Source organism: Mustela nivalis (assembly GCF_964662115.1).
Source record: "Mustela nivalis genome assembly, chromosome: 4".
NCBI lineage: Eukaryota > Metazoa > Chordata > Mammalia > Carnivora > Mustelidae > Mustela > Mustela nivalis.
Window position 1 is genome coordinate 35,225,238 of NC_139023.1, and position 19,491 is coordinate 35,244,728.

General features: G+C 38.8%; 1 protein-coding gene and 1 pseudogene across 2 annotated transcripts in view; both read right to left on the reverse strand.

Moving 5' to 3' along the window:
* Positions 1 to 19,491, reverse strand: part of WDR19 (WD repeat domain 19) — a 98,463-nt gene that overhangs the window by 63,165 nt on the left and 15,807 nt on the right. Inside the window, exons 6-11 of the mRNA XM_082727584.1 lie at positions 16,360 to 16,475; positions 11,802 to 11,882; positions 9,350 to 9,462; positions 8,908 to 9,081; positions 716 to 786; positions 78 to 254 (exon numbers count right to left, since the gene is read on the reverse strand). Coding sequence (XP_082583710.1) covers positions 78 to 254; positions 716 to 786; positions 8,908 to 9,081; positions 9,350 to 9,462; positions 11,802 to 11,882; positions 16,360 to 16,475 — 732 coding nt within the window. The remainder of the gene's footprint in view (positions 1 to 77; positions 255 to 715; positions 787 to 8,907; positions 9,082 to 9,349; positions 9,463 to 11,801; positions 11,883 to 16,359; positions 16,476 to 19,491) is intronic.
* LOC309863731 (protein BEX1 pseudogene) lies at positions 3,543 to 4,229 on the reverse strand (annotated as a pseudogene). Its single transcript has one exon. The product of its transcript is annotated as a protein BEX1 pseudogene (transcript).

Sequence of the window (19,491 nt, forward strand, 5' to 3'; positions counted from 1 at the left end):
GAAAGGAACAGTAGCAGATCAACTGTTGCAACTGCTGTGATTTTACTAACGAATAAAGTCAAAATAACACCATTTTCATACCCCTTCCACGGGGTTGGCTACTGTGACTTCAAGCAGGGAGGTGAGGTACGCAATCCTTGTGCTGCAGGCAGCTCCAAGTATGGGAAGCTTGGTCAAGAAAACATGCAGTGAGCCCCTTTGGGTAGACAGTGCCAACAACTGGCCATCATCTGTCCAGGACAAGGTGCCCAACCCTGAAATGATTGACAGAATAAAGGATCAAAAACAAGTAATGTTGTTGCAGGCAAACAAGCATTTTCACGTAAGCTGCAGAAAAGTGTGAGTAGGAAAACATTCTCTTCAGACATAAAATCTTCAAGTGCTGTCTTTCATAGTTAAGTCTGTACAGAATAAAACTTTACCACGGATAGGCATGTGAACATGACCATCGATTCATTCCGTAGTGGCTCAAAGGGAAAGGATGTAAGAATTTAGGTTTTATAACTGAAATTGAGATTAAACTGACTATAAATCTTTAGATCAAAGTGGACTTACGGGCTTCTATAATTACTAAAATAAGTAAGTTATTTTAGGGAACTCGCATGAAGGGTGATAATTTTATTCCTCCTATAATGAATGCAAATCAAATAATAATAAACACATTACTGTAATACTGCAGTGATAAAATGTCACTCTGCTTCAGAAAAATTAGTACCTTTATTCTCATCATCCAGGTTGATTATAGCATACATGTCCTTTAATTCTGCCAAGTCATGAATTTTAATGCTGAAAAATGAAAAAAAAGAGTAAGCTACAGAACAGGTCAGGGTTTTCCAGAAAGGGATGTGAAGGATAATCTATTGGGTCAAGACAAGAAAATAATAGAATTTCTATAACTGTATTTTATCTTAAAAAAATATCCCTTTGGGGCGTGGTGTTTGAGTCTGGGTCTGGCTTAATTCTCAGATCTATAGTTTCAGGAACAAGGAGGTTTAAGTTGCCCTGAAGAAAAGTTTGAGTAGGAAAACATTCTCTTCAGCAGCACTAATTATTGTAAGAGGAATAAGGTTTCTCTTTGCATGTGCTCCCCCCATCGCCCTGACTTCTTTCATAGAAAGAGCATTCAATTTGGAATCACAAGGCATAGGTTGAAAGCTCTGCAAAACTGGGGACATATTACTCTATAGGGTTACAGGGAGAACAGGTGGGTTCAAGCCAATGAAAGCTGTGTGGCACACTGTTAGCCCCTAACGGCTGTAAGATTATCTTTCTTCCTTGGCTCCTTTCCTCTCTCCTCACTTCTGCCCTCCCAGGGTTTTCCCTTTATATATTTCCCCTCATTGTTTTCACTTAACTTTTTATTTTGGTAGAATTGTAAATCTACATGCAGTTGTAAGAAATAATACAGAGACTGTATATTCCCTCCTCCTTTCCCCCAAATGATGACATCTTGAAAAAATATAGGATAATATTATAATCAAAATATTGGCATTGACATAATTCATGAACCTTTTTCAGATGTCCCAAGTTTTACTTATATTCATTTTGTGTGTGTGTGTGTATGTTTAGTTCTAAGCAATTTTATCACATGTAAGATTCTTGAGACACACAACCACAGTCAGGATATAGAATATATCCACAACCACAGTCAGAATACAGAATAGTTCCATCATCACAAGTCACTACAAGTCAGGATATAGAATAAATAGTTCCATCACCACAAGGACCCCTTATGTTGTCCTTTTATAAACACACTTAAACTTCTTCCTCCTCTAGGTTCTGGTCATCCTTCACAGCATTTGATGGCATCACTATTTTTAATATACTAATACTGTGGGTTTCTCCGTTTTATTTGGGTCTTCTTTCAACAGCATTTTGGAATTTTCAGCACACAGACCCCTCCATGTTCTGTTAAGGTGATATCTTAAGTATTTCATTTTCTTCAGAGTGATTAAAAAGACATATTTTTAATTTGATTTCCACATGTTTGTTGCTAGTATATAGAAATGTGATCGATCTGTGTGTGTTGATCTTTGATTCTGAAATCTTGCTGCACTCATTAATTAGTTTTAGTTCTAGGTGTTTGTTTGTAGATTCCTTGAGATTTTCTACATGAGCAATCATGTCAACTACAAATAGAAATCGTTTTACTTTTTTTTTTCCAAACTGGATGCATCTTATTTCTTTCTCTTGTCTTATTGTAGTGGCTAGAACTTTTAATATTAGGTTGCATTTGAGTAGTGAGAGTAGGGGTCCTTATTTTGTTCCCAATCTTAGGGGCAAGCACTCAGACTTTCACTATGAAGTATCATGTTAGCTATAAGTTTTTTGTAGGTGTTCTTTATCAAGTTGAGGCAAATCCCCTTTATCCCTAACTTACTGAGAACTTTTATCATGAATGGGTGTTGGATTTTATGAAATAATTTTGTGTCAAATGATATGATCATATGGTTCTTAAGCTGTTGGTATAGTTACTTTGTTGATTTTTTAATGTAAATAAGCCTTGCATACTTGGAATAAATCCCAGTTGGTCATGAGGTGGAATTCTTTTCATATATTGCTGAATTCAGTTTGCTAAGTTTTGTCAGGATTTTGTGTCCAGTTTCATGAGAGAGATTGGTCTCTAATTTTTTAAAAAAATTTCTTTGATTCTGGTATTGGGGTAATGCTAGCCTTACAAAATAAGTTGAGACATGTTCCCTCCACTTTTATTTTCTGAAAAGATTTTATAAAATTGGTGTGAATCCTTTAAAAAATATTTGATAGAATTCTCCAGTGAAACCACCTGAGCCTGGAAATTTTTAAGGGGTGAAAAATTATTCTTTGATTTCTTTAAGAATTATAGGCTAATTCAGATTATCTGTTTCATTTGGGTTGAGTTTTGATAGTCAGTGGTTTTTAAAAGAATTTTTCCAATCTTCTAAATTGTCAACTTCCGGAGTTGTTTGTAGCTTCCACACCTGTAGTGATAATCCTATTTCATTCCTGATATTGTTTTTTTTTTCTTTTTTAAGATTTTATTTATTTATTTGACAGAGAGAAATCACAAGTAGTTGGAGAGGCAGGCAGAGAGGGAGAGAGGAAGGGAAGCAGGCTCCCTGCCGAGCAGAGAGCCCGATGTGGGACTCGATCCCAGGACCCTGAGATCATGAACTGAGCCGAAGGCAGCGGCTTAACCCACTGAGCCACCCAGGCGCCCCTAATATTGTTTTTTTAATTAATTTAAACCTCTTGCTAGAGGTTTATCAATTTTAGCTGTTAGAGATTTTTTTCCCTATTCTATGTTCATTGTCATCAGCTTCTGCTCTTTATGATTGTATTACTTCTGCTTTACCCTTATTTTGCTTTTTTTTTTCTAGTTTCTTGAGGTAGGAACTTAGATTACATTACTTGAGTTTTTTTTCTTTTGTATATAAGCATTTAATACTACAAGTTTTCTTCTCAGCATTGCTTTAGCTGTATAGCATATTTTGATATGTTACATTTTCACTTTTATTCAGTTGTATGGGTGGGTTTTTTTTTTTTTTTTGGTCTTTTAAACTACTTTATTAACTTCACAATATATAATGAACATCTTTCCATGCAATAGAGTAAAATTCCCCCGCTGACAGAATCTTACAGATTGAGCCAAAAGACAACATTAGAGTAGAAGTTAGTTGTAGGAGACCCACAAGAGACACATAACACCAAAAGGTTTGCAACAAAGGTACACTGAGAACATGTAAGTTTAGGAAACAAGTGTGTCTTCCTGTTAACTTTAGGAAACAAAACATCAGGATTCAAGGGGTAAGGCAAAAGTCCTCGTGATGGTCATGTTGAGGAGGGTCCATGCTAACCGCCCCCAGACCATGAGCGAATTGCTTCTCCTTCAGCTGGCTCATCTCCCCCCACCTCCCTAACCCTTTCCATATTCTCTTCTCTCATCCTTGCCTGTGGTTCTCCTAGACCTGAATCATGTCCCACCTATACTGTGGGATAGGATGCCTAGCATGGAACCACCTATGATTTACTCTAGGCACACAAAAGTCAGCTTCTAAAGTGAGGGCCAAAGGCTCTCCTTTATGAGCAACTTGATCCTTTTGATCCTTTTGATCATTTTCCTGGTTGGCAATTGTCCATGTTGAGACTTTTTACTGCTTGTTGCTCTTTGGACGCCATTGCTCCTGGCCCTATCCATGCAGTCTCCTGCTCCTCTCAATCCTTGCTGCAAGTGCACAGATGCAGACACTTAGACCAGCACACCTGCTCCCCCTCCGCCTCCTACTCTTTGGGGCCACCCCTGGCCCACACACCCCCAGGGCCACTGGGAGCAAGAAGGGAGAGAGGGAAGGCTGGGTCTGACGCTAGAGCGAGGTGTTCAAGTCAGCATTGGAGGATCATGGCTCAGTTGCATGTATTTTTCAATTTGCTTTGAGATACACTCATGAATATTTGGAAATAGGTTAATTTCCAAGTGTTCACTGAATCTTCCTGATGTTTTCCTGTTATTTAAGTGTGATTACGTTATGGCCAAGGAACCCATTTTGCATGACTTCAATTTAAATTTGTTGAGGTTTCATGGTTCACGATACAAACTACCCTAGTGCATGTTCCATGGGTGCATAGAAAAAATATGGATTCTGTTGTTGGGTGGAATGTTCTATAGAAGTGTTAGGTCTAGTGGGTTTATAGTGCTCTCCAAGTCTGTTGAGAATTTAGCTAAGTTCCTCCATGCTGCTGCTGCCTCAGCATCCACCTTGTTTGGCCAAGTGGCCTGCAGTGACCTAACACTAGTCCCTCCTGCAAATGCGTGCCCTAGAGAGCAGCTCACAGAGTCTCAAGCAGATGTAAGATCCTGATGTGACCTCCCCAAAAGCCCCATGATCAACTGTCTCTCCTGCCTCCCAGCACATATTTATCTTACGTGCCCCTAGGATAAAATCTCTGGGACTTACCAAAACCCCACACTTCTGGTTAGAATTTACCAATCTGGCCTCACCCTGGGAACCCGAAAGCAGTCTATTCAGGGCGCTATTGTTTTTTTCATAAACCCTATAGAAAGTACATGCCCCGGGTTCTGTGTCTTTATCTGCACTGGGCCTTGACCTCTCTCTGAGGTCAAGACAGGCTGGTTACTTCCCCCAGAACCTGTGAATAATGAACTTTTCTATTTCGGTTCTTCTTCTTGCGTGTTGAACCACAGCTCAGGACCTGGCACCCTGCACTCTGCTTAGTAAGTGTCAATTTGACATGTTTATTTCCTTGTTGATCTTCTGTCTAGTTGTTCCACATCTTATTAAAGGCGGAGCCTTGAAGACTTCAACTACTACTGTTGTCTATTTTTCCCTTTAGTTCTGCCAGCTTTTCCTTCCTCTATTTTGGGGCTCTGTTGTTAGGTGCATACTCACTTAGCATCATTTTATCTAGTCAATATGCAATATGCCTCTTTATCCCTGGTAATTCTCTTTGCTCTCTGTCTGATACCCGCCTAACCACCCAGCTCTCTTTTGGTTAGCATTTAGATGAACTTTTTCCATCCCTTTATTTTTTACCTAGTTGTTTCATTACATCATTACATTGAAGTGAGTTTCAACAGGCAACAGGGTCACTTAAAAATTCTATTCTAATTGTCTATGTCCAATAGCACTGCCATTTACACATTTATCATAATTAATTGATTTGTCTGAACTTAAATCCACTGTTTCATTGTTTTCTGTTGTTTCTTTTGTTCTTATTTCTCCTTTCCTGCTGCCTTTTACTTATTTATTTTTAACTTGGCTCATTTTTAAAAAATATAACTTTTTAAAAAGATTTTATTTATTTATTTGACAGAGAGAGACAAGTAGGCAGAGAGGCAGGCAGAGAGAGAAGGGGAAGCAGGCTCCCTGCTGAGCAGAGAGCCCAATGTGGGGCTCAATCCCAGGACCCTGGGATCATGACCTGAGCCAAAGGCAGAGGTTTTAACCCACTGAGCCACCCAGGGGCCTTTTAAATATAATTTTTTATTTTTTTATTAACATATAATGTATTATTAGCCCCAGGGGTACAGGTCTGTGTCCTGCTGCCTTTTAGACTTGAACATTTTTCAGTATTCCATTTTAATTTACTTATTATTGTGTTTTTGTATGTATCTCTGCATATTTTTAGTGGTTACTCTAGATTATAGCATAGATAGTTAACATCTCAGAAGCTCTTTAGAATCAGTATTTTACTAGATGACACAGGGGCTCAATCCCAGGACCCTGAGATCATGACCTGAGCCAAAGGCAGACACTTAACTGACACTCTCCCCTTTCTATTGTGCTCGCCATATGTACTGCATCTTAAACACGGAACACGCTATCAAATAACAGCATTTTTACTTTTAACAGTACCATATGTTAAAGATCTTTAAAGGAAAAAAAAAAGATCTATTTACCATTTCTGCCTCTCTTCATTCTTTTTTTTTTTTTAAAAAGATTTTATTTATTTTTGAGAGAGAGGGGGAGGGAGCACAAGATGGGGTAGAAGGGTAGAGGGAGAAGCAGACTCCCTACTGAGCAGGAAGCTGATTGATCCCCGGACTCAGGGATCATGACCTGAGCTGAAGGCAGATGCTTAATGAACTGAACCATCCAGACACCTGCTCTTCCTTTATTCTTGACGTCCCAAATTTTCTTCTGTAATCTGTTTTCTTCCATCTGAAGCAATTCCTTTAGCAATTTTAGAGCAGGTCTGCTAGCAGTAAATTCTCATTTTTCTTCATCTGCGAATGTTTCCATTTCACTTCATTCCTGATGGATACTTTCACTGGGTGATGAATTTCAGCGGACAGTCCCTTTCCTTCAGCACTTTAGAAAGTCGTGATGCTTCCTTCTGGCCTTGACAGCTTATGGTGAGAAACATGCACTTAAAATGTTGTTCGTTAACTGCTTTCAAGATTTTTTTCTTCATAGTTAGTTTTTTAGCAGTTTGATTATGATGCGTCTGCGCTAAGTTTTTTTGGACTTATCCTTTTAGGGATTTGCTGAGCTTCTACAATAGACAGGTCTGTCTTCTGCTGAAGGTGAGAAGTTCCCAGCCATTATTTCTGAGACTCTTGTGACATAAATGTTAGATGTTTCGGTATTGTTTTACAGGCCCCTGAGGCTTTGTTTATTTTTTTCCAATCTTTTCTTTCTCTGTGCTCACTGAGGGTATTTCTTTTGGTCTAGCTTTTGGTCTAGACATTTTATGATCTCCATTCTGTTAGTAAGTACTGCATTAATTATATTTTTCAGGTCTAAAAGCTTCCATTTAGTTTTTCTTTCTAGATTCTCTTTCTTTTCTAAGACTATATTTCCATCTGTTGTGTGTATGTGTGTGTGTGTGTGTGTGTAGCAGCTGCTACCTGCGTCATCTTGGCACTGGCATCTTTTGATTGCCTTTTCTCAGGTGAGTTGAAATTTTCCTGATTTTTCCTATGTCAGGTAAGTTTGGGTTCTATTTTGGACCTTCTGAACATTACATCCAAGACTCCTGCATCTTGTTTAAATCCCATGGAGAAGGTTAAAGTTTGTTTTTTTAATAATCAACCCAGTTGGGTTCAGGCTATGAGTATCAAACAGCCTTCTGTGGCTTGAGGTTTCAACGTCAGTTCCATTTTCAAAGGCTTTGCAGTCGTACTCAGATATCTACCCATTCTGCTCACTCTGTGATCCACAAGACTTGCACTAAGGTCTATTCCTTGGTTCAGTTCTTGAAGTCTTTGGTATATTTAGGATGAGATACACATATATAGCTCAGGAGTGAACCTGGGAGTTCACAAATGTCTTTAGCCGGTTACTTTCCAGAGCTCTTTCCTCTACAAAATCTCCCTGGTATGTTCTGATTCTCTGGGGCTTCCCTTTTTTGGTCTCCCAGCAGGAAAGCTGGGGATCTAGTTACCCTGATGTGCCTTGCCCTTCCACAACTGGACCCACACTTGTGGCCAAGCAGTGTGAGGGCGCAGAGAACAAGCAACAGGGGCTGCCCCACTTCCTGGGACCATAGGTCCTCTGCTTGGAAGAAGGTTATCCTCTGTCAGAGTTGCGGGTGTCTGTGGGTCCTTCCTCCCACGGCTGTTGCTGCTACTGCAAAGTGGCATGGTGGCTGGGGCACGAAAGAACAAGGAAAAAGAAAGGAAGCTGGGAGATCTTCCCAACTCTTGTTAGTGGAGTTCTCTTTCCTGCAACTTGAGCCGGAACCAGAGGGCTTCACTCAGAGCCCTCTTATCTATACTCTGGTGTCTACTTCCAGACACTGGCTACCATGAGTCTCAAGAGACTGGAAGACAAACTGGGAGACTCCTCCCTGGTTCGGTGGCACTTCAAATTCTGCTCTTCTTCGATCTACTATTTACTTTCCAGAGACCTTAAAGAGCTGTTTCATGCATTCTGCCCCGGCTTTATGGTTGTAATTAATCAGTGAGAGGTAAAAGGTGGAGTGTGCTGACTCCACACTACCCGGAACCACCTATTTTAAGATTGATTTTCAAAATTCTCCGTTTTAGGTTTTGTCATTGGTAAACATTTAGCATTTTAGGTTTCAGCCTGCGTGTTCTAGCAGGAGTCTTAGAAGTTTTCAATTGCAAACATATTTTAAGAGTGCAGGAGAGTTCGGCTGACAGATTCCCACAGGCTATCAAAGTCTTGTTGAATATCTTTTCTTTTTTTTTAAGATTTTATTTATTTGACAGACCGAGATCACAAGTAGGCAGAGAGGCAGGCAGAGAGAGAGAGAGAGAGAGGAGGAAGCAGGCTCCCCATGGAGCAGAGAGCCCAACATGGGGCTTGATCCCAGGACCCTGGGATCATGACCTGAGCCGAAGGCAGAGGCTTTAACCCACTGAGCCACCCAGGCGCCCCTCTTGTTGTATCTCTTAAACATTCCTTACATAAGCTTTCCTGGGAAATTTTAAGTGTAACTTACCAATTATCACCACACGTAGCAGCTTTATTAAGGGTCTGTGAGACTGCAATACTGGTTAGACTATCTTTGTGGTCACGAGCCTGAAATATCTCTTGACCAATCTCTCGAATATGAGTGGAGATGACCACAAAAATTCCACGTGAAAAACCAATCATGATGTAGCCATCACCATACCTATAGCAACAAAGGCAACGGTACAGTAAAAGGAAGGTTAGCTATCATTGGCAACACAGTAAATCATCAAGTACATTAGAAGTAAGGAACTACAGAACATAATTTGTCAAGGGCCAGATAATATGCTAGGTTGTTTCCCATGTGAAGTCATAGTCTATAATCCAGAAAATGTGACATATAGAAGTGCAAATGCTATGGGCAAAAATTAAATATAATGAGTAAGGAAGAACACAGGGACATCTTTTGGTAATGAGCTGCTTGTACATACCAGCTGTAGCAGACAATGTTCCCATAGCGCTGCTGAAATTCCAGATCAATTGGACTATCTGGGTCATTCAGATTATAAAGAAACAACGTTTTCTTGCCAACCACCACGCTGATCTGCCAGGAAAGATTAAGAGATTGTGGAATGAATTACTTAGGACTTCATGAAGACCAATAAGCAAATTCAAATAGATGAGCCTAAATGATGAAAACATGAGCCAAGTTTACATTAAATGTTTTAACCAGGGGGCCTCTGCCTTTGGCTCAGGTCATGATCCCAGAGGCTGGGATTGAACCCCGAATCAGGCTCTGCTTAGCAGGGAGCCTGCTTCCCCTGCTCTCTCTCTGCCTGCCGCTCTGCCTACTTGTGATCTCGGTCTGTCAAATAAATGAATAAAATCTTAAAAAAAAAATAAATAAATGTTTTAACTAATACGATAACAACGTGACTTTAAAAATACATTGTATTAATATACAGTCTGGGAAGGGTCCTTGGCTTTGCACCTTTAAGAGTTACACTAAAATAGCTGGGTTGATTAACTTTTAAAAATTCTCTATACCTCTCATTAGAGTACTATACAGCACAGGGACAGAAGTCCAACACAGTTCCACTGAAAATGAGCGCATGTTCGGAGTACAGAGTCTTCCTGCCTAAGAGGTCATTCTGATTTTGAGCCATTGGGGATTACAGTCCACATGGTGTGGATAAATGTGCTTGGCTTTTTGCATCACTCTTTCCATCTCCTGCAGGTCATTGGTCAATGTGGCTAGACTAGTGTCCCTCTGTCACTCACACAAGTCAATACTTAACTGTAATTCTTAGTGGAAGATGTAATTGTGTGAGGGAGAGAAAAGAGTGTATTGCTTACTTGGGCTCATTAAGGGTGATGGATTCATATAAGAAGAGAAACACTGACCCAGTTCCTTAGTCTATCAATTATAAGTCATTATCGAGTCAATAATAGCTTTTTAAGAAAAAGAAGAGTATTGCATTTAAATATATTTGTATTAATGGCTTTCTCCAACCTAGCCACTGCCTGGATAATTGTTACCCTGAATTCCCTTTCCGACATACTGTTTATGTCCATATCCAATAGCTCTCTGATGGAGAGGGCACAGTCTCTGAATATTTCCTCTGTTGGGCATTTCTCCTCCTAGTCATTTTGGTGAGAAGTGGCTGAGGGGATGTGTAGCTGAATATATCAACCACGATCCAGGTGCACCCTGAAACGCTTCTGTGCAATCAGGAGTTCCCAACAAAAAGAAAGAAAAAAAAAAGAGAGAAAGAGAGAGACAGGGGGAAAAAAAAAGAAAGAAAGAAAGAAAAGAAAAGAAAAAAAAAAAGAGAAGACCTGGCCAGAATGGGTCCCAAAGGTAAGATTTATAAAGTATACAAACAAAAACAGACAAAAAGACTGACAAAAGTAAATGACAAGAAAAAAAGAACCCAGCCAAAATGAACCCCAAGTATAAGGTTTATATACAACCAGAACAAAAACAAATACACAGGAACACTGGCAGAAGAAAAAGATGGGAGTGTGGTTATAAATCCTCAGTGTGGACAAGGAAGGTTATTTTGAGTCTTCCTGTTTGTATCTTGATATCTTTGTTAAAGAACTCCATTTTCCCGGGATAAAGGGGGATTAAACTGGTTTATATATAGGGCTAGTATTGATTGGGGAAAGAGGATTACCTTGAAACTCATCTATATATGAATATTTAAAAAAAAAATAGAAAAGCAAGAAAAACACAGGTATATGTATCAAAAAAGTCCAAGTTAAAAGGTTATTATGGAATTTGTTGTATTGAACCTCGTGATGGTTAAATAGGTTAAAATTTTTTAAAAAAATTAAAAAGAATGAGAATAATGGGAACGAATTAAAAATAAAAGTAGTATCTATGTAGTATACAGGTTTTAGGGCAATGCCAGGAGCTTAATATCTTCTTTGCCCTTGATACTGGGGTTTTACAGTTTTATGGGGACCCTGCGGTGGTTGTCCTCTTGGTTTTTGTTTTGTTTTCCCTCTGGCTGGCTTTCTGGGTAATTGCGAAGATCCTCTGGATTTCAGAATACTATGTGGCAAGGAAAATGTATCTAAGACATTAACAAAAACTACAAACTCCAGAGTTCTGGTCACCACCTCCAAAAGAGAGAAAATAAAAAATCACGTAGAAATCAGTCTTCTGTTTATAAAGGTACGCTCGCTGTTTCTGCTACCACAAGAACGAGAAAAGCAACACCAAGAGTAATAAGAAGATGTCCCCATTTCCTGCGCTACTGTCAGCAGCAGCAAAAGCAACGTATGCCTCAGACACTGGATTCTTTACTAATTTAACAAATGACACACCATTATTTATTTATCCGTATACATTCGGAACCATCCTGGAAAAGGAGAAAGCATAGTCTATGAAATTATCAAAATAACTTGGACACGGCTGTGACTTTGAATTCTCACCGTGCTTTCAGCAGCAGACGTTCGGTCATCTGTCTTCATCATGGAAAACTGCATGTCGCTAGGCTCTGACCTCACTGGTGTCTGCAGGGACAGAAATATTATCACGAGGAATAAGTGCAACACTTAAATTCATTCTGAATTTATAATAAAACCAGTAACTTGCTTTCACTTCTGTTATACCTGAAAATCCCACAGCTACAAACATCTGGAAATTGTGGATGATATAGAACACATGTCTTATTAAATAGAGAGAAAAGCTTGAAAGAAGGCAAGGAAAATTTCCAGGGAAAATAAGCAAAGAGCAAACCACAAACCGAAGTATGTGTAGAAACTGATGCTCTAGCTATCCAGAGCAGTTGGTAAGGAGACAATAAAGAAGCCTATTTGACTTGGGCTGAGCTTTGGGTCAGAAAAAATACTGAAAAGGTTCTTTTCATTTCAAAGACCTTCTCATCTTCATTATGATCTGAAGTTCGTATTTATACTTTTGAGTGGGTTAGAAACTCCTTGGAGTGTTTGTCAAAAACAAATCCAAGGCCTCTTCCAAAGCGATAAAAAATTTCTACAGACAAGCCCTGCTGAAGAGGAGTTCACAATTCAAAATGAGAAAAGTCACAAGACATAACACATCAAGAACAAAAGTCAGCAGATCTAAGAAACACAGAACTAGCAGAGAGACACTCCGCTAGACACTTTAAAAATGACCAAAGATGTAAAGGACTCAGAAGTATGACAAAAGACTTAAAAAAAAAAAAAAAAGTCCAGACAGATTTTTTTAGAGAACTACAAAGTAATTTTCTTTATTTATTAAAGTATAGCTGCCCCTTGAACAATGTGGAGGTTAAGGGAGCTGAGCCCCTACAGTTGAATATTCAAATATAATGTTGAGTCCCCCAAATTTAACTACTAATAGCCTACTTTCACTGGAAGCCTTACCAATAATATAAACAATTCATAGACATTTTATATATTTTGTATATCTCATACTGTATTCTTATAATAAAGTGAGCTAGAGAAAAGAAAATGTTATTAAGCAAATCATAAGAGAAAATATATTTATGGTCCTCTATTATATTTATCAAAAAATATATGCATATAAGTAAATCTCCACAGTTCAAACCATGTTGTTGAGGGATTAACTCTTTACTTGACATACAATATGCTATTAGCTTCAGATGTAAAACACAGTAATTCAATACTTATATACATTACAAAATTACCTTCCCCATGGTAAGTCTAGCTACTATCTCACCATAAAAAATTATTACAATACTAATGACTATATTCCCTATCCTGTATATTACACCCTCATGACTTATGTATTTTACTGGAAGTTTGTATCTCTTAACCCCATCTGCCTATTTATCTAAAGTACTTACTAATAATAAGAAACAGAATCATTAAGATTAAAAAAAACTTAATAAGATAGATGGCCAGATAAATTTGAATAAAGAGTAAATAAAGTGATTAAGTAAATAACCCAGGAGGTTGCACAGAATGACAAAAAGATATGAAAGAGAGATAAAGAGGGGTACATGGGTGGCTCAGATGGTTGAGCATCTGACTCTCAGTTTCACCTCAAGTTATGATCTCAGGATCATAGTCTCAGAGTCATGAAACTGAGCCCCAAGTTGGGCTCCCCATTCAGCACAGAGTCTCCTTGTCCCCCTACCTCTACTACTCTCCCGGCTCTCTCTAAAATCAATAAATAAATTCTTAAACAAAAAAAGAGAAATAAAGAGGTAGAAGGTCCAACGTATGTCTAACAGACACTCCAGAAGGACAGAATAGAAAGGGCAAAAAGTAATACTGAAAGAGATAATGACAGAATTTTCCAGAATTGATGAAAGACAGCAAACTTCAGATTTAAAGAACAAGGCAAGTCCTTAGTAGGATAAATAAAAATAAATCCACACAAGAAACACTGGAGTGATCTGCAGAGTAGTAAATTCAAAGCAATTAGAGACAACACAAAATAAAGCAATACTTTTCATGTATGCTTTGCTTACCCCAGGACAAATTAGAGAGTATACCTAATTCTAGAAGAATACTTCTTAGAGATCAGCGATGGGAAATAGCTATCTTGTATGTAAATAACAACTGAATGTAGTTATTTCCTAGGATGTGATGTAGCAAAATATTGTAAGGTCATGTCCTTATTCAGTGGAGGAAAAAAATGCCAATATCTACTGATGATGTCTGATATGGATACAAGGAAGTGAGTGCAGAGCTAAAGCATTTCAACTTGCATATCTACCATTCTAACTCAAAATGGCACCAAAATAGAATGTCAACATTTTAGGTTTCTAGAAAATATTTTTTATCTAATTAATCTTAAGAACAAGTTTAATCATGGGGCGCCTGGGTGGCTCAGTGGGTTAAAGCAGCTGCCTTCGGCTCAGGTCATGATCCCAGGGTCCTGGGATCGAGCCCTACATCGGGCTCTCTGCTCAGCGGGGAGCCTGCTTCCCCCTCTCTGTCTGCCTCTCTGCCTACTTGTGATTTCTGTCAAGTAAATTAAAAAAAAAAAAAAAGAACAAGTTTAATCATGCTATGGTTCTACTCAACATGGTTGAGTAACTTCTGCCTAACTTTCAGAGCTGTCCAGATACAGAAACCAATGTTCTTCTTCAGTCTTATTTTCTGTAAATTCTCAGAACTCCTATCTTCAGTAGGCCAATCTTGAACAAGCTATGAACAAGCTATAAGTTCTTCCTCCTACCTCTGTCCATGTTGTTTTACTAGGGTTGAACAACAGACTGTTAAACGTCTTACAATATCCACTTAAACAAATTTCAGTAGGGTACACAATTACAGAGATGATATTTGCGGCTTCACTGGCAGCAGTGAAGAACCTAGTCACATAGTCACTAGGTTCTAGTGATATGGATGGAAAAAATAAATGCATCTTCTAGACGAGGCCCTTTAAATATCTCTTGCACTACACTTTCTTTCTCTCTTCCTGGAGGGAAAATGCAGGTGTGGTGCGAGTAACTATGCAGAAGAGGACAAAACATCCTTGCAAAAGGCAGAGCAATGTGATGGAAGGAACCTGGGACTGTGTAGTGCCTTGTGAAGCAGAGATGCACAGATGATCTGCCCACCTGTCTCTGTTCCAAGAGGAAGAGAAAGAGGAAAAACCACCCAAACTAGCATATTTTTAGAGCCCTTGTAATTTTGGAACACTCTGTTACAGCAATTTATCCTACACCTTGACTGATTCAGATTGTCTGTCTTTTAAAGGTTCATAATCCAACTTGCACTGATCTCCTCCATCTCAGATATTATGGGACTCGTAAGCTATACCAAAAGATATGGCAATCATGGTATAAGGTTGTGTGTGTTTTATCATGATTAGTTCTGTCTTCTTGAGAGTAGGAGCTTATGGTTGGCAGCTTCTAAAATGAGCCACAGTAATCCTCACCTAGCTGAATGTGGGCTGGTCGGGACTCACGTCTACATAACAGAATATGGCAAAAATGATTTTGAGATCAGGTTATTTATTAAGAGATTGTGGCTTAAGTTTTAAGTGGCTGCTCTCCTTGTCTTACCACCTGCTATATGGAGAGGCACTCTATGGAGAAATCCTGTGGCAATGAAATTAGGTGGGTTTCTAATCAATGGCCAGAAAGGAACTGAGATCCTAAGCCTAACAACCTATAAGGAATTAAACTCTTGTCAAGAACCATGCGAATGAGCTTGGAAACAGACTTTTTTCCCAGTCAAGCCTTCAGATGAGACTCCAACCTTGACCAGGAAAATGCAGGCTTGTGAGACCTTAAAGCAGCTAGGCTACATCTGCATTCCTCATCCATAAAAACTATAAAACAATAAATGTATATTGTTTTGAAACTGCTAGGTTTGGGGGGTAATTTGTGATGTAGCAATAGAGAAATAATACAGGACCATATTTCACATTTCTTCTTAAGTACATAGCACAGTGCCATATACCTAGAGGGTATTCAAAGAATTTGCTAGTCAGTATGGTCCTGGCAATACTAAGTCATATGCCAAGTGGTCCAAAGTAAAATTTATCCACTGGTGAGATTATGTAGTAGCTACTGGCAATATAAATTCCCTCAAGGAGCCGCTGAAGATCTATTCAACTGGGAAATTTGAACAATAGTAAACTTTATTCCTAAAACTAAATTTAATAAGGATTAGCTTGGAAGCAATTTAATACACCAGTTAAAGGCATGGGCTTTAGAATCAGGCAGACCAGACTCTGAGCCCAGTTATTAACATTTATATTATGACTATACGCATATAAAATCAGAGTTATCTCACAAATATACAGCCTAGCTATAACCACAGAGCCAATAATTCATGCCAATACTAGGTAATGGCAAATGTACAAAGGAAGATATTTAGATAAAGGACTCCTAGGAAAGAAAAGTGTTCTAATACCTAAGAAGAACAGTTTTTGTTACTTTGGAAAGGAAGTTATTGCATACAGATCCCACACAGAGATTTTAAAATTTCACAGATTAGTTTGGTAGACAAACTTTATTTCAGGGAAAGTTTTGAATACACCAGACCAAAGATGATACAGAATTACCTGTCTTATCGTGTCACCTTCCTGATTGCTAACGGTAATCATTTTATCTTCACCACCTAAAGCAAGCAGATTTTCTGCATTCCAACATCCGCATGTGATTCTTTTAGTATGTTTTCCTGAAAAACAGATGATTTTTGTACAGACACATCGGTTTCTCAAAAAAATTAAAAGATCTGTGCTGTCAATCTAAAAGTCTAGGTAATAGGCTGTCGATATTAAACAGACAAGGAATGCTAAATCTCATCAAAGTAGTTAGTGTCTAAGCAACCTTATTTAAAAGTCATTACCAAGTTCTAAAGCAATATAACGGTTTTCAACTAGTTAAATGGGTATGAGTACAGGCTCTAACATGAAGAGATACTCAGCTCCTGGACAAGTTTGTTAGCTTACCATATAACCAAACCATATAACAATAATGTCCTACCACAAGCACTAAATCCCAAGGCCCTCAAGTTACTTTACTACACTCAGTTTCACAACGTGGTAGACAACTTGGTATAAACAGATTCAACATTCAGTTTGGGTTACTCATGTAAAACTAGAACACATTTGATTTCTGGTCATACTGAGGTGCTGAGGTGCAAATCTGAATGTACCTTATTAAGACTGGTGTGGAGAACTGAGTCACTTAACTAGGAAGTGATACTAGACGGAAGTGATAAGTATCAGGAGACTTTCCCGCTGAGGAATCTAGCCAGTACAAAAACTGTATTTTGGGGGGAAAAATCATATACTTGACACTGGGTGCATTTGTTGAAGGTCCTAGGACAAATAAATCCTTGAGCCTCAAGATTCATTCTACAATGAGGAGTAGATTGGTTAAGTCAATATATTCTGGAGCTAGCCTGCTTGCGTTTGAATCTCAGTCTTCCACTGACTATAAACACTGGGTAAGCTACCTAACATTTCTATTCCTTAGTCACACATCCATAAATTGGGGATAATAGTAGGGCCTGCATAGAATTGAGGATCAAATGAGTTCAGGCATTTGGAAGAGTGCCAGGCATACAGAAAGTACTAGAGAAGTTTAGCTATTTTTTATATAGCTTTTTTTTTTTTTTTAAATACAGAAAGTGCTAGAGAAGTTTGCTGCTTTTTGAGAGCAGAGACCACATTAATTTTATTCTTTCTCGCCCTTACAGAACTGAATATGGTACTGATGCTGGAAGTAGGTTCTAAAGAAGTAGATGTTAAGTGAGTAGACCCTGAGGCCAGAGTCCTAGTGTGTCAGAGGCTCAGGAGGAGGACAGTGTGGCTGGAGCAGAGGAAGGAAAAGGGGCGGAGTCTGAGACGAAATCAGAGTTTGTAAGGCCAGGTCATGCGGGTGTTGGCCGGCCACTGTAAGGACCCTGGCTTTGACCCACTGGAAAGGACTGAGCAGAAAGCTCGCTCTGGTCCCTAGCTTGAGAATATTTTATAACGGGGAAAGAGCTGGAGCAGGGAAGCCAGTTCCGAGAGCGCCGAAATGCACGTGGAAGATGTGCGGGGCTCTACACACAGTGGTAATAGGAGAGATGGTGAGAACAGGCTGGATTCTGGAAATATCTGAAGCAAGAGCCTACAAGATTTTCTGGCAAATTAGATGAGGAGGGTATGAGAAAAAGGAGAGTCAAGGAGGATGCTAAAGTGTTAGCCTCAAGATCTGAAAGGATGGGATGTCCTCAATGGTGAGAGGAGCAGCTGCGGTTAAGAAGGGCTTTAGAGATACGAAATTTCAAGTGTTTACTGGACATCTTGTCAGAAATGTTGAATAAGCAGTGGATACGGGAGTCTAGAGGTAGGAAGAGGTCAGTATGGGACTGGTCACGATTTGGATGGCATTTCAAATCAGAAGATCAGGGCACAAACGTGAAGGGACCATTCAGAGAAGTCGCGGAAATGGAGGAGAGTTTGGTGATCATAGATGAAGGGACTCGTGTCATACTTTGCACTGGGCCCACAGAGATGCGCATTAGGAAAGGAAGAAGAGTGCACAAAGAAAGGTGGGAAAAAGCCAAAGACAAACTTCCTTCTATACCCCAGAAAAGGAGAAGAAAATCTCTTCTTCCCCCTTTCTGTATACCTCATGGCCTCTTTGTTTCTTCCAGGGCTCAGAACTCAGGTTAGCCTTAACATCAAGATCAGTTAACCCGTTTTGTGTGCCTACTTACAGTATTCTGGGCACTTTACACACACTGACTTATTTAAATCATATTAACTCACAGTTAATCTACTATGGTAACTGAAGTTTGAAACATGGTATTAGGAGACTGGCAGTATTTAATTAAACCATAGTAAACGAATAATATAGTATAATAATATATAATAATATAAGAGTCACACAACATGAGAACTGCCTATATGTGGTTTAGCTGAAGGGAGTAAATCAGTATAAGACGCAACAAGGTTAACAGATTTTAGTTACTGAGAAATGCTGGCAGCTCATGGTACCATGGGGGGGCTTCTAGAGTGGAAAGCCTTGGAATTAGGAAAGTGAGTTATTTAAAAGAAAAAAAAAGCAGAGCCACAAATCATAACCAACTCTGAGAAAAGCAGCCATATAGTTATCTAAAGGACCTAAGACATATAATTGACCTGAATAATCTCCTCAGGCCCATTTTATAATAAATGACTGAGACCCAATATTCATATTAAATACAAAGATCACCTATAAAATTATGTATATGTGACAAATACTTGACATAAAATAATTATGCTTTGACAGATGATTTTCTTATATGTTAAGTGTCAGACTTTCTGGGGCCTGTAAGTTAACTGGTAGGGTGTTCCTACAGATGAAGGGGGATATGAAAAAATGCCTGAGGTCAAATAGTCAATTTATGGTGAAAGTTGATTTTTGTAACTCAAAATATTTTGTTTAGGTTTTCAAATGGGTCAATGGCATTACCTTTTGGCTGGAGCACCAAAAATATAAATATTAAAGATATATATGTATGTGAAAAAAATTGAAATAAATTATGTGTCCTTAATTGAAAGGCACTTTCTCAAGTATTCTGATGGCACTCTTATCTCCAGAGTTTAATTCCTTCCTTAGCAATAAATTATAATTATTTGGCCACCTGGGTATAATTAAGCCTACTAGTTTCACCATTCACCAGCAGGATGTTATGATAATTGAAAAGAATCGATGTG